The 16,237-nt window shown below is 34.9% G+C and overlaps 1 protein-coding gene across 1 annotated transcript in view; it reads left to right on the top strand.

Moving 5' to 3' along the window:
• Positions 1-16,237, top strand: part of DIAPH2 (diaphanous related formin 2) — an 890,580-nt gene that overhangs the window by 83,363 nt on the left and 790,980 nt on the right. The window contains exon 5 of the mRNA XM_060003112.1: positions 3,465-3,485. Coding sequence (XP_059859095.1) covers positions 3,465-3,485 — 21 coding nt within the window. The remainder of the gene's footprint in view (positions 1-3,464; positions 3,486-16,237) is intronic.

Here is a 16,237-nt window from a genome sequence, read left to right as displayed (position 1 = left end):
TCTTACTCCTTAACCTTTTGATATTGACTCTATCTCTATGTAGAGCTTGTTTTCACTTATCCTATTGTTTCCTCTTCAACTGACCAGAGAGATGCACACTTTTAATTTATAGACTCATTTTTAAGATTAAAATGCTAAACTTTGGGTAAACATTGGATGAGCTCTCTACAATTGCTTTATTTGAAACATGGAAATTGAATGTTTCTCAAAAGACATGAAAATACTATATTTAAGGTGTTAGGCTCAAAATCAGTACTATAACTATTTAGTATGTGATCCTTATTTGCTTCCTTTAGCACACGTAGGAGCACCTGATGTGTGTACAGAACTTTCATTAGAGCTCTAAGGTTATACATTTTATTTGCAAATATTTTTCATGGACCAAATATTATGATGAAAGAAAGCCTGTTGATAAGCATGCTTTAAAGCTTTCTCACTTTGGGGAGACATTCATTAGTGCTGTGTTTTCTGTGGCGAAAACAAAGGAAATTGCATATGTGATTTCCTTTTGAAGGTGATAGGGATGCCATTCAGTGACAAACCATCCTCTCATCTTTTGACCTCTTCGTGATCATGACAATAACATTTGCATAAATTATAACCTAACCTATGCCCATTTACCTATGTGTAACCAAGGTTTCCATCCTGCTGTTTTTTATTAGGCTTTAGATATGCTTTGCTTGTCATACCTTTTTATGCTTACTTTTTCATTATATTGATACACTGATTAAAAATGTTTCCACTTTTAAAGTAGATATGATTGTAACCACTTCTTTATGAAAATGCTTTACAAGTAGCCAAAACTTTCATCTTGAAGTAAAAGCAAAGTTAAGGACTACAGTCCATGGTGGAAAAATGTCTTGTAGTCATATGTAAAATGTGTGAAAATTACAGTTAAATTTAAACATAAATTGTACATTTCCACCTTTAACACCTGTATTAGTCATTTTGTGTGGAATTGAAAAACAAATAAAATATGAGCTCAGTAAGAGACGTGGGTCATTCTCCTGGGTTTGTGGGTAAGGACCGTAAAGCAACATGAAACTAATACACAGGTTTGGGCTCAAAACCTGTTTCTAAAGCAAAGGAGAGTCTTTTATTGTGTAATTGACTATGCCAAAATTAGCCTGAAATAAGAGAATATAAAGGAAATTGAAAGATAATGATGAAAACTATTGCTTAGTTTTTTTCCTTTTCAAGTTCCTTAGTAGAGAATGTCAAGTTGTGTGAATGCGAAGGAAAAAGTAGCTTGAGTAACTCTGTCAGTGATGAGTGGACTTTAAGGGAGTGGAAAAGAGCCTCTTCTCTGCTGGAGCTGTACTCATTTGCTCATTGTAGCAAGTGCGGTTATGGACCTGATCTAGGGTAGTTAGTATGTGTAGATAATTTGGCCACAGATAATCTGGAAGAGCCTTTGTTTTCAAAACACCAATATATGTTTTCAGAAATGGAAAACCAAGCTTTGTTAATATTGCAACATTGTCATATCAATTCATAATCCTGAGAGGCACAAGAAATCAGTGACTTAGAGGGAATGTTGCATGTTATTTTTTGACAGCCTATAATTTTTCCTATATATGAGGAAAAATTAGTCACTGAAATCCTAACATTAGTTTGCCAGATGTCAATGTCCTTATGAGAATATTAAGAAACTAGTTTATTTCTAACTTAAATAGCAATTTTTGAAGTTGAGATTTAAAAATATGTAAAATTATATTTTCATGAAGATACATTGAAAGGTATCATTGATTTAAAAAACTCTCAATAGGAAATAATTCAAAATAGTGATACGAAATACATCTCTAAATTTTTTTAGATTGACCCATATAATAAGCATTTGAGAGCTGTAGTATATCTACTTGTATGTGCGTATACATATATTAATGGTTTTGCCTTTGCCATTATCAGATATTTTCTTTCTCAGATCTTTTCGAGGCATCACCTAGATACGGTGAAACAATTGAACCCAAACATGACCAAACCAGTTTCTTTTAGCTTTCCTTGTCTCATCTAATCTCTTTGCTGTATGTGCTTTAGCTAAATGCAATCATTTTGCAATTGGAATGAATCATTAAATGGGCCGTATTCTGGTCGTTTCACCGAGTATAGACCTGCCTTAATTGTTAAGAAGGCTTGCATTCATTTTTTTAGCTTCATGTCTGTGCTAAATAAACAAGAGACAAATAAGATCTCTGTCTTTTTGGTGGGAGGAAATAATTTAGGTCAGTAGCATATCTTTCAATTCAGAAGGTGGTTAATGGCACCACAGAAGCTTTTATTCAACTAAATAATCACTGCCTGTAAATAGTCTGTTGAATGAATATTTAAGAAAGCTACTTCTCTATTTGGAGATTCATGGATTCCTCTGAAATAATTTACTGGGAAACTGTCATTATCTTTTTGTATCTTGCAGTGTCCTGTTAAACTTAGAATTCTTATTGGGATTTCAATTATATTTGATTTTTATTTTTAAAGTACTAGCTGAAAAACAGCACATAGTGATAATAAAACTGCTATCAGATTAATGGTTTTCAATTGTGGATTAGGTCTTTTTTGAACATTGCTTGATATTCAAGTGTAGGAAACTGATAACAATGATTTGGATTGGATTTTAGTATAAAATTATGTTTTAGGACTATGATTTTACTTCTTGCTTTCTTAAACACAAATTCTCAGAAATTCTCTTTTCTCTTAACCGTTAGAAAAGCTCAGTCGAGGTTGTAATTTTTGAACTGTTTCCTCCTTATGAATAACTATGTTTAAATACAAACTACTTCTTTGTCTTTGCATTATATACAAAACTGTGCTCTTATAATAGAAATTCTAGGATGATCTAGAAAACTAGAATCATAAGCAATCTATCTGCTTTGTAATTTTCAAGTATAATATAAAACAATATTTTAAACCTTAAATTCATAACAATATAAAATATTCCAGTTTTCAACCTAAAGTTTATTTATTAACTTAATGCATGACTTTAAATGCAACATTTATATTCTAAAATACATAATTTCAACCTTAATAGTATACCTGTTAAAATAAGGAAAGAGAAAAAAGCAATATTTGGAAAAAATTCGATTTTCTTGTGATAATTTTTTTGAGGGCTTGTGGGCTGATAAAATATCTGATGCCCGATTATACTTAATCTTGCGTTACTTGATGTTTACACTGCACTAGCTGAGAAGCCCATTACAGAAAATTAAAAAAAAAATCCTTAAGTTGTAATAATCTTTTATGTGGGAATCTTTATTCTGCAGACTTTACACATTTTTGAAATATGGTAGAAATCAATACTGATTTACTTGTGTTAGCCTCTAGATCTAAAGTATTAAAAGTATACATGGGGGTAGCTATTTACTAATTTACTAAACACTTAACTTCTGTGAAAAGCTTCTGATTACTAATACTGTTGCTGTTTGTTTTTTTTTACACCATAACCACTCTCCGTTGACCACTGCATGCAGATAGTTGGAAGTAAAGTTATGGTGAGTACAAAAGATGTGTTTTACCCTTAGTAGTGAATTTGTGCTTTTGGGGATTGAGTGATTTTTGCTTATAGTATTTTATATGTTGGGCTCTTCTTTTGGTGTATATTTTACCAAAACAGTGAGGTGAATATTAAGATCAGGTGAATAGAATTTAGCTATGGTAAGTATTTTTCCTGTGGCTTTGGGAAATGCTTTAGAAGTAGAATATGCTTGTATATTCTGTCTTAGAAAATTTTACTTCTTTTTAAAATTTTTTTCTTTTTTTTTCGTAATTGTGCCCGTGTCAGTCTTTATGATTCTGATAAAACTGTGTGTTTTACCTCAGTTTTTCAGGATGGCAGGCAGAGACTCATAAAAGGTTGGTTTATGCTAACAGGAATTCTTATTGAAGTATCTGACTTTGACTTTAGTATCCCTAAGCACATAGTGTAACGAGAGCAACCTTTGATGTTCAGTCAGGAGACCTGCGTGCTTGTCTTTGTTGGGTGCCACTCATCAGCTCTGTGACTTTGGGCAAGTCATGTAGTTTCTCTGAGGTTCAGTTATTAAGTGGATAAATTGAAGTGATTGGCTTGCGTTATCTTTTAAGGTTCTTTCTGTTGCTGTCTTCTAAAGGTTCTTTTACTACAGACACTGCATTTCAGTGCCACAATTACATGATACACTATTATACCAATACACCAAAAGTGGCCTGTATTGTGATTAAGAGCTATTTGTAATTACCTTGCCTTCATGATTAAGCAGTCTGCATTTCAAAAACAGGCCAGGAAACATTATCTTTAGCATAATCAGGTACCGTGGTATCTAGAATAGTAAATATATTTACATTTGTTTTGCTTTTAAAAATTGAAGTCCTCTTTTTTTTTCTTTTTGAATTCACGTGACATTTAAGGGAAAACAAAGCCATTCATCTTTTGGGATGATTTCAAAAATCAACAAATATTTCTTCAGTGCTTATTATGTGCCAAGAACTGTGCTAGGCACACTGATGACTGGCAAATAAGAATGAGATAAGACCTTATAGTTTCAATAATATATGTTGAAATAATCAAACCTTAAATTGTGCCGGCTGATTGTAAGTGTAATAGGAATACATGAGCAGGAGAGAGAAGTAGGGTTAGAGTAATTAGAGAAAACTCCATGCACATTTCTAGACTTTCAGGATCTGGTGGCTGGGATTTGACTGGGGAGGAGAGATGATAGAGAAGCTCGCAGATTGTGGAAGTAATATTGAATGCAAAGGCTTGGAGAAAGAACCAAACTGTGTTTGGGAGGGGGTGGAGGGAGAAGAGGAAAATGAGAGATGAGGTTGACTTTGTTGGAACAAAGAACAAAAAAGTAAATTGGAAAGATTCAAAAATCAAGTTGAAAGAGGATCTTGAAGTCTGGGTAGAAGATTAGAAATTAGTTGGAGCAAGCAAGTGACATGAGGGAAGCAGGGTTTAAGAAAAATAAATTTGATAGTAGTAGGTAGGCTGGATCAGGCTAGTGGTTCCCAAAGTTGAAAGTATCAAAATGCAGGTTTTGCCCTTCATGGGGTCTGGGATAGGGCCAAGAACTCTGCCTTTTTATCAAGCACCACAGGAGATTCTGATAAGGTAGGCTCAAGAGCTGACTTTGAGAAATACTGGATTAGGATAGAGAGATTTGTTTGGGGTGCTACCTAGGAGACATGTGTGAGTCAGTGAGGACCTGCATTAAACTGGAGGCTTAAGTGTATAAGGGTGGGGTTAAATAACAGAGTTTGGGGCAATGAAGGAATCTGGAGCTCATTTTAATGTGGGCCAGAGCCAGCCTATATTTCTGGTCTTGGTACCATAAGCAATCCAATGGCCTATGCCAGAAGCTACTGAAAGATTACTGATTTCTCCACATCCAGTTACCAAGTTCTTTCTCCTAAATAACTCTCAGCTCTCTCCCCTAATCTCAGACCCATGATTTAACACACCTGTGGCTGCCCCAGTCTCCTCAATACTCTCCTAGTCTTGGCTCTCACACCCCACCCACACATGCTCTACATGGTTACAAGAGATGCTGCTGCTACCCCATCAAAACTTTCAAATGGCTCCCTATTCCTTTTGTGATCTTATCCCCGCTTCCTTTTCTAATTTCACCTCCAGCTGCATTCTTACATGTGCCTGTCCTCTGTCTGTACAGGAACACTTGGCAATTCCTTAACATCCTATTCTTTAATCCCTCTAAATCAAGCACAGTCTGCTTCTTTGAGCCAGAATGCCCTTTTCTTCTTGAGTGTGCCCAGCAAGCTCCTAAATATCCATCAAAATTAAGCTTCATGTCAGTCTTTGAAGGAAAAGCCATCTTAGATAACACCTTCCTTTCCATAGCACCGTGTATATAGCTCAATTGTAATATTTAGCACATTTTATTATGATAAATTATATGTTTTTCTTCCCCAATGAACATAGCTGGTGCCCTCAAAATACTAGGTCTAATGGGGAAGGTAGACAGGAAAACAGAATATAAGATAGGGCCTGAAGATGTAATATAGGAAAGGTTGCAAAGTGGCTGCTTATGGTTTAGCGAACAGTTTCATCTTGTCTGAGAGTGTTTTGAAAGACACTATGAGAAAGATGTTACGATTGATCTACAATAGAAATGATTTCATACCCGTTGTTTTATCTGTGAGCTGCTTCTTACGTTGGAGTTTACAAATCCTGCAATAAGGGGGGGATACTCTAGGGATCGACCAGCTTCTAGAGGAAGTGATGAGGGGATTAATTCTAGAGTTTAGGTGGGAAGGGTGCCTTCAGGAGGAAGGTTTTTTGTTGTTTGTTGAGACTAGAGAGAGGAGTGAAGAAAAATATTTAAAATCACCAGTTGAAAGTCAGGTACAAAAGGGCTTATTTTTCGTGGTCTCACTAATCTACAAAAGATGGGAAGTGTTTGTTGATAAAATGGACAGGTAAGAATTTCATAAGAAGTGTTCAACAGAGAAGAAATCCTAGAATAGCCACTTTAAGTATTCTGGTTGCCTAAAGACTACATATGTTGGTCAAAAAATGAGTGATGTAGAAGTCAGACTGAAACTGGAAAGATGGAATATGTAATGAACCAGGTCTTCATGACCCTGTCTTCCTTTTATCTCTCCAGTGTTGATTAGAAGCAGAATTGGAGGCATTTGAGGTCCTCCTGATGTCAGACTACCATTAGCCTTAGTTTTCACTATTCTCTTTCAGAAATTTACTTTACAAATCAGGCTGTTACCTGAACATAACCATCCACTCAGCCTCAAGCAGTCTTGCTTCTGACTTGGCTCATTGGATCATTTTTTTTTTTTGCTTCGAATATTTTCCTTCCTGTGTCAACATTCTCCCCATCCTCAGCTCTTCCATGAAGTCTATCCCGATGACCTTCCCCCCCATTCCCCCACCTCCTGATTTCCTCCTAATAATTTCCCTGAACTTCTATAGCACTTTATTTTTAACTTTCTTTTGGAATCACTTTCTACTCTATTTTATAGTTTCTATTACATTATATGTTCTTTAAGGGCCTTTTTTATAATACACCTATATTACTTTAGTTTATAATAATGTATGTCCTTGAATAATACTTTCTGTTACCGTGCAGGTCTGTCTTTTTATGCCCACAATATAGACCCTATGAAGGGATACAAATTTTAGTAGAGGTCATGGATTCAGAGGCAAATAGACCTGAGCTCAGATTCCAACTCTGCTACGTACTAACTGTGTGACCTTAAATAATTTACTTAATGTCTCTGAACCTCAGTCTCCCTATTAACACAATGAGGATAATAATACTCAATTCAGGATGGTTTTGAAGTTTATTGTTTATATTTAATATATTTATTATATTAAGAACCTTGCAAATAGCAGGTCTAAATTACATTTTTTGGTTAAATGTATTAAATTTTACGAAATGCTTGGTATAACAGACATAAAACATGAAGATAACATGGTAAAACAAGATGAGACTTTGAGCTGCCTCTTTTTTTTTTTTTTTTGCTAAGTATTCAAGATGTGTGCTATTTAATAGAGTGATTTATTCTGGGTCAAGAATGGTGGGAAGGATTTGGCTGGATGGAAGAAAGAATGTTTTGCCTGTTTATTGGAAGCTATGTGTTATGTGGTATAGATTATTGCTGGGCTTTGAAAAAAAATAAAAATTCATATATGGTCTCAAGATAATATTGACAAGGTTATTTTAAAGATTTAATAAGATAGTTGAAGATTTGTTATAGATGCTATCTAAGAAAGGATAGAATATCTTCTTATCAATATCTTAAAATAGCAAAAGAGAACTTAGAGTGGGATAGAGATAGAAAGAACTGAATGACTTTTTCAATGGCTTCTAGTTATAGGTAAGTGTAAACTTTTTGAAAGAAAATAAATTGTTTTTATTATTTAGTAACACATTGCATGAAACAGGTTTAGGAATCAGCTAAAATGACTAATTTGATTTCACTGCAAACCAGGAATAATGTATCCACAGGAGGAAGAAGAACCATTCTTCTGTGGGAAAAAAGGGTAAAAATTGACATGATTACATATGATAATTGGAAAATAGAATTATAATGACCAGACCTAACAATGTTAAATATAAAGTAACTTAATGACAGAAATAATTGAGCGCCTAGGGCAAGCAGTAGGGTGTCTTTTGGGATAGTGTTTATTTTGGCATCATAAAGACCTGAACTTAAATCCTGATTCAGCACTCATTCATTCTCTAGATCTGGTTAATCTCTCTAGCCACAGATTCTTTTCATTTTTGGTTAAAAAGTTACTGCCCACCTATTATGTGCCAGACACTATTCTAGGTGCTTGGGTGATGAACCATTACAGATAAATTCCTCATGGAGCTTATATTTCTACTTGGGGAGGCAGACAATAAGACGCATATCAAATATAACGGCAGGTAGTGGTAAGAGCTATAAAGGGAAAAAAGCAAGATGAGAAAGCCGAGTGTGATCAGGGTTGTGCTGTTTTAGATAGGTGAGCTCTCTGAGCAAATGACATTTGAACAGAGACATGAGTGAAACTGGGGAGAGCCAATGCAAATATCTAGGGAAGAGCTTTACAGGCAGAGAGAGTATCAAGTGCCCTGGCTTTGAGGCAGGAGTGTGCCTTGAGTATTTGAAGAATTGCAAAGAGGCCACTGTGGATGGAGTGGAGTGAACCAAGGGGAAGTACGGGGGTGTTTTTGTTAAGGTGACTAAAAACATAGGTTAAGTATATCAGGGGGTTGTAAATGTGGAAAGGTAGGATAAGGTCATTTTAGGAGGGATATGCCAAGGAGATGGTACTTTAATAGTCAGTGAGGAATCAAGGTTTTGAGCAATGGAATGACAAAATCTGAGTTACATTTGGGGAAGATTAATGGAGCAGTGGAAATTGGAGAGGTTAGAAACTGGGGCAGGGAGATCAAGCTGGGGGTTGTTGCTGTACTTGAAGTAATAAGACCCTGGAATGGAGACTGGTTAGTAAGAACTAAATGGAGGTGATAGATGAGAGAGAGAGATTGCAGAAGTAGAATATATCAGCCTCAGCAAATGATGAAAAAGGGCAGAGGAGATGTGTGACTCAATAATGAGTGAATTTGCAAGCATGGGTGACTGAAGTGATGGTGACTTGAGCCTTCATGGAGAAGTCAGGAGCAAGACTACGTTTGGAGTAAAACAGGATGAGTTCAGTTTAGACATGTTAATCAAGGAGAAATTAGTAAAATCACAGAAATAAGAATAAAGTTATTGCCATGCAAGACCATTTCTTCAGCACTCGTAGCATAGAGTAGAATTTTTATAATTAGGTTTTCTGTTTCAAACACCTACTTTAACTATTGTAAATATATTCTCTGCACATGCTGCTGAACATATGTTGTTTATCATTCTAATAACACTTACCTGTTTATAAACCACAGCCTCATTTCCTGTACTAGGCAATGAAGGTCATGTGTGTTTCTTGTTGACTCAGTGGACCTGGATAGAAAAGAGCTAATCATTTTGGTGGCCTGTAGTATTGCTTACTAGATAAGCCATTTTATGTAATTAGGATGTCACATTTGTACGTTTTGCAGTGTTTCTAAATAATCTGAGTCAAAAGGACAGCCCCATCATAGGTGAAGGGTAGGTACACATGTATGTTTCTTTGTCCTAATTGGGGCATGGCAATTTTGGGCACGATTGAGTGAATATTATAGGAACTTTTTTCTCAAAATAGAGCCAAATGAATTTGTTTCCCTAGGCTGTTGAAGAAGTTCATGCTGAAAGAAGGTTCCTGTTAACAGTAAACTTATAGCCAGGCTCAAAGTAATAAATTCAAAATGCTATTGATGTGTTTCTTACTACAAGCGACCTACTAATTATAATAGCCATAAAATACCACTAAGCGTGGCAGTATGTATTTGTGGGCTGTTAAGCTGCTATTGCATTATTAAATTGAAGTTTTATTAGTTTACTGATCTAATAGTATCATCATGATTACTTCGTGTAACGTTACACTTGTGTCAGACCAATTATTTGAATATATCCTGTGAAAAAAAGATCAAATCTTACTTTGCTGTTTCTTTTTTTAAAAAATAATTGTATGGTCCAGAAGGGGGAGACAAAACATTGATTATTGGAGTTTGAAGTAGCTGCTTCTTGATAAAACATGGCTTTTTTGTATGCCAATTTGATTGTTTTTTGTTCCTCTTTCTCTTGTTATAGGTTTAGAAATTGTAGGATAGTTGCTACTGCAAAATATTTAGTTTTATGGTGGTGACAATTTTTTTAAAAATCTAAATTCAATCAGAATAAAAATAATCAGTGCAATTATTTTTAACTAGTATATATAAAGTAGAAAAGCTCATTTGGTGATCAGGTGAAAATAAGACCTAAGACTGTTTAATGAGGGTATATTTTATAAGTGATCTTTTAAAAATAGCACAAGCAATATTAAAATTCCACTTTTGGTCTTTTCTAATTTCACATTCATTATGTGCAATGAGTAGCTTCCTTCCCATTTCCTTATGTTTTGATACTGCAAGCTGGCTTGTGTATTATACTTGTTTTGGATAGGAATATCTGCATATGTTTTGAAAGGTTTTGTTATTTAAACCTCCATTCATTTTTAGAACAATTTCTTATCAGTCCCTTCCCTTCCAGTCATAAATTACATTATTTCATCATGCCAGATTAAATTCATTGTTTAAGGAATGCTAAGATAATGTCGATTATAAAATATTAGCAAGTCATCTTACCTTGGGCATTTGGAAACATCGAAAAGACAGTATGAATATTGACTTTCGTTTAGACATATATTTTGTAAATTGATGCATTAATATTTATGAGTATGGAGTAGTTATGTTTTATAGTGTGTCCTGATATTAGAAACAAAAAGATATCCTTTTCATGTAGGATTCTGCACTGCAAGTTTATTTTCTGTGTATTTTGCTTGTGATCACGTTTAAAATTTCAATTGAGCTTCTTTCTCTGTGTATATCATCAGGTAAAAAGAATACATTTAAAATCTGATGCTTGGTATAAGACATTTAACACTCGTGTAGTTATTATTTCATATTTTTTTTAATTTTTATTTATTTTTTATTTTATTTTATTTTTCATTTATGGCAACAGTTTTTTAAATTTATTATTTAATTTTTTTTTTCAATTATGGCAACAATTTTGATCAGCCATAGAACATGAGATAATTACATGAGAAGTGTTTTTTAATGTTTGTTTTGGTTGTTAAATAGTATGGTCTCTATACCACATATCCTTTAAAAGCTCTGTGTAAAATTTACTGTTACCATTATAAAACAAGTGGCATGACACAGGGATATTTCTTACGAGACAATGCTTTCTTGATCCAGGTAGTGTTGTCAGCAGGGGAAAAATTAGACACTCTAAGATGATGATCAATATTAAAGAGTTACCTTAACTTACTGTATATCAAATTTTGGCCTTTTTCTCACATGTCTGATTCAATTTCCCATTTCAGTTAATCAGATTTCATGTTCTTGCTTATCTGTTAGGAAAAGACTGGTTGAATCATAATTAGCTCCTTTGAATGGGATAAGGGCAGAATAAGATCATCTTAAAAATGCCACCTTAGATTTATAAAGTGCTTTAGAGTTTTTAAAGCCCTTTCACACATTTTCTCATTTGAGCTACATACTATATGTATTTCTGTAGGTCTGTGCATCATTTTTTCAGGAAGACATTACCTCCATCTCCAGATTCCTGGGGTCTGGCCATTTTCCATGGAGTTTTTTTGAGTGGTATATACTGTCCAGGGTATTTTGTCGGTGGTCAACAGATATTCATAACGTGAATTAGTATCCAGTTTATATGCTTGTATGAAATGCTTTTTGAGCCTAATGCTTTGTGGGCCTGCATCGCTAAATAATGGTCATGTGACTAGTAACATTTAAGGTAATTTTTTTTTACTGTGGTCACCATAATTCAGATACTGGATTACTGCATTCATTGCATGTGCTATTCTAGTTGAGACCACAATTGCCTATCAAAACAATATTGAAAACAAAAATGAATTTTAAGAGCGTCAATCAAAGGTACAAAAAACTTTCCAAGCTCATTTTTTATGCTGATCTGTTTGTAAATTTTTACTAACCTGTCATGGTTCCTTTCTTCAATGAATTTGTGATCTAAGGAGAACATAATTGCTCATGCAGTGTAATTCTTGTGATTTGAGTGTAGTAACTACTTTGTATACTTTAGGTGAGTCATTTATTTTCATTGATGATGATGCTTTTTTGGCAGAGTGGTTTGCATCCAGAGAGCTGTTTTACAAAGTGTGATTGGCACCCGTATACTAGGTAGATAGAGTGTGTGTGTGCGTATGTGTCTGTGTATCTGTATATCCATCTATCTGTCTATCCTCTCAGAGTTAAATGAGGTCACATAGGTTCTCTCTATGTTCGAAAGCTGAGAAGTTATGAGAACTGAGACTTTTCCTCAGAATTATTTCAGATTTTCTTATTGTGTGGAATGTTTTCGCGTAGAGTGAGGTAAGTATATGTTATAGGGTGAACTGTGCCTCCCATAAGTCCTATGTTGAAGCCCTAACCCCCAGTACCTGAGAATGTGACTATTTGGAGATAGGGCCTTTAAAGAGTTTATTAAATTAAAATGAGGCTGTTAGGGTATACCCTAATCCAATCTAACTGGTGTACTTATAAGAGGAAATTTGGACAAAGAAACACCAGAGGTATGCACAGAGGAAACACCATGTGAGGACACAGAGAGAATGTGGCCATATGTCAGCCAAGGAGAGCGGCCTCAAGAGGAAACCAACCCTGCTGACACCCTGATCTTGGAATTCTAGCCACAGACTGTGAGGAAATAAATTTTGGTTGTTTAAGCCACCTGCTCTGTAGTTTTGCTTTTCTCATCTTCTTCTTCTTCTTCTTTTTTTTTTTTTTGTTATGACAGCCCTAGCAAACTAATACAGTATATAATATTCATTCTGTTGTATTCAACACGTAATAATAGCTAACCTTTAGAGGGCACTGAGTGCCAGGGACTACGCTTAGTAAGTTTCATGTAAAAACCAATTTAATCCTCATAACAATTATCACCCCCATTGTTTGGATGAGGAAAGTGAAGCTTAGGAAAGCAAGTACATTATCTGGGGTTGCACAGCAAGTAGGTAGGAGAACCAGGACTTGACTCCAGTCAGACTGAGTCCAGAGCTTGGCCTCTTAACCAAAACCTGAGTAAGAATTTGGTGGGTTCCAGGCAGTTATGGATAATGGTCATCACCATGGGTGCTTACTTTCACTAACATTATTATTATTTTAAAAATTTATTTTGTTGAAGTATAGTTGATTTACGATGTTGTGTTAATTTCTGCTGCACAGCAAAGCGAGTCAGTTCTACATATATATTCTTTTTCATATTCTTTTCTATTATGGTTTATCACAGGATACTGAGTATAGTTCTCTGTGCTATACAGTAGGACTTTGTTGTTTATCCATTCGATATATAATAGTTTGCATCTGCTAATCCCAAACTCCCAGTCTATCCCTCCCTCATCCCTCTCCCCCTTGGCAACCACAAGTCTGTTCTCTGTGTCTGTGAGTCTGTTCCATGGATAAGTTCATTTGTGTCATATTTTAGATTCCACATATAAGTGATATGGTATGGTATTTGTCTTTCTCTCTCTGACTTACTTCCCTTAGTATGATAATCTCTAGGTCCATCCATGTTGCTGCAAATGGCATTATTTCATTTTTTTATGGGTGAGTAGTATTCCATTGTATATGTATGCCACATCTTCTTGATCCATTCATCTGTCGATGGACATTTAGGTTGCTTCCATGTCTTGGTTATTATAAATAGTGCTGCTATGAACATAGGGGTACATGTATCTTTTTGATTTATAGTTTGGGACAAACACTTTTTTTTAAAATACTCAACAAATATTTTTATTGAGATATAATTGACATATAACATCCTATTAGTTTCAGGTATACAACATACTGATTCGATTTATGTATATATTATAAAATGATCACCACAATAAGTCTAGTTAACATCCATCACCCCACATAGTTACAAAGTTTTCATCTACTCTAAACAACTTTCAAATATACAATACAGTGTTATTAACTATACTCACCATGCTGTATATTACATCCCCAGGACTTATTTATTTTATAACTGGATATTTGTCCCTTTTGACCCCCTTCATCCATTTTTGCACCCTACCCCTCCCTGCCCCGGCCTACCTCCGGCAACCACTAATGTCTTCTCTGTATCTCTGAGTTTGGCTTTTTGTTTTTGTTTTTTAAATCCCACATATAAGTGAGATATTTCAGTATTTGTCTTTCTCTGTCTGTCTTATCTCACTTAACATAACGCCCTCAAAGTCCATCCATGTTGTCACAAATAGCAGGATTTCCTTCTTTTATATGGTTGAATAATATTTCACACTATGCATATGTACCACATTTCCTTTATCCATTCATCCATTGATGAACACTTAGGTTGCTTCCATGTCTCAGCTATTGCAAATAATGCTGCAGTGAACATCATGGTGCATAGACCTTTTACTGTTAGTTTTTTGTTTGTTTGTTTGTTTCCTTCAGATAAATATCCAGAAGTGGAATTGCTGGATCATATGGTAGTTCTATTTTTAATTTTTTGAAGTAGGACAAACACTCTTAATCACCATTTAGGTCAAGAAAAGAACTAGTTTGTTGTATTTTTTAGATTCTCCATATAAATGATATAATACAGTACTTGTTTCTCTCTGTCTGACTTATATCACCTAGCATAATGTGCTCCAAGTCTGTTCATGTTGTCGCAAATGGCAAAATTTCATTCTTTTTTGTAGCTGAGTAGTATTCTATTGTGTGTATATCTATATCTATATCTATCTATCTCACATCTTCTTTATCCATTCTTCTGTTGATGTGCATTTAGGTTGTTGCCACGTCTTGGCTATTGTAATAGTGGTGCTATGAACATTGGGGTGCATGTATCTTTTCGAGTTATAGTTTTGTCTGGATATATGCCCAGGAGTGGGATTGCTGGGTCATATGGTAGTTCTAGTTTTAGTTTTTTTAAGGAAACTCCATACTGTTCTCCATAGTGGCTGTACCAATTTGCATTCCCACCAACAGTATAGGAGGTTCCCCTTTTCTCCACACCCTCTCCAGTATTTTTTATTTCTAACATTATTATTTAGTCCTTCACAGATTGCAAATAGGGGATTATCTTCCACCAGCTGGAGAATGCTTCTAATCACACCAACAACACAGAGAGAGCCCTCCCTATCACAGAGAATTAAGTGCCTCTATACAAATGTTGCTCTATGGGCCAAAAATGACTGAGTAGACATGGTCTTTGTGCTTTCATAGCAGATATTAAAAAACAGGTAACATTACCTCAGATGAACAGAATGTACTGAGCAACATAAATGTGAGGAAAGAGATACTGCTCCTTTGTAAACCAAACATAAATATTAGAAATAATCCCATTATTAGGTATTGCCTTTAATTTCTTAAAGCCCTTTTCCCTGTGTCTAAATTAGATTAGATATTGTGCTTCTTCAAGTTTCATATCATCAGTGTTCACCTTTCTTATGCATTATTTCCTTTTATAATTAATTTCAATTAAACATTAGTTTTGTTTAATTAAGATTGTGTAATTAAAATGCTTATAAGCTCCCAAAGGGCAAGGACTGTGTCTTAATACCCCTTAGACATTTTAAAATACATTAGGCTATAACAGCAATAAAATAATTAAACATCCTTTTGTTCAATCTCTGCATATTTACAATGCCTCTGACACTGAACTGTATAAAAACTGAAATAAGAAAGGTGCTTTCATAATGCTTTTCAAGAACAGAAGTCCTCTTCCATTGGAAATGCAGCCTAGCATCTTAAAATCTAATTTTTTTCAAGAACAAACTAAATTTCTCCTATTGAAGTTCAGGCCCCTTTCCTCTTGATACGTTTCCTACTTCCGCTGAGGACGGTTGTTCATCATCACCCACGCAACCTCTCTTAGGACCTTGTAGATTTAAGTGGCCCCTCAGTTTCCTCTTCTCTCACTTGCTTTAACTTTTCCATATCGTGCTGCCTTCTTTTTAATTGCTTTTGGACTGTACAGTTTAGGGCTTCAGAAGTGTAAGTGCCACTTGATAATACACCCAGTTTAAATGATCTCATTCTCATTGTACTCAGTGTGTGTAGTTTCTGAGTTTTAGTGGTGACACTGTTGATAGCGATTGATTTTTATATACAGATGTGACTAAAATTAAAGA

This window comes from Delphinus delphis, chromosome X, assembly GCF_949987515.2.
Source record: "Delphinus delphis chromosome X, mDelDel1.2, whole genome shotgun sequence".
Lineage (NCBI taxonomy): Eukaryota > Metazoa > Chordata > Mammalia > Artiodactyla > Delphinidae > Delphinus > Delphinus delphis.
The sequence above is the reverse complement of the archived record's forward strand: the minus strand, read 5'-3'. Positions and strand labels throughout refer to the sequence as shown.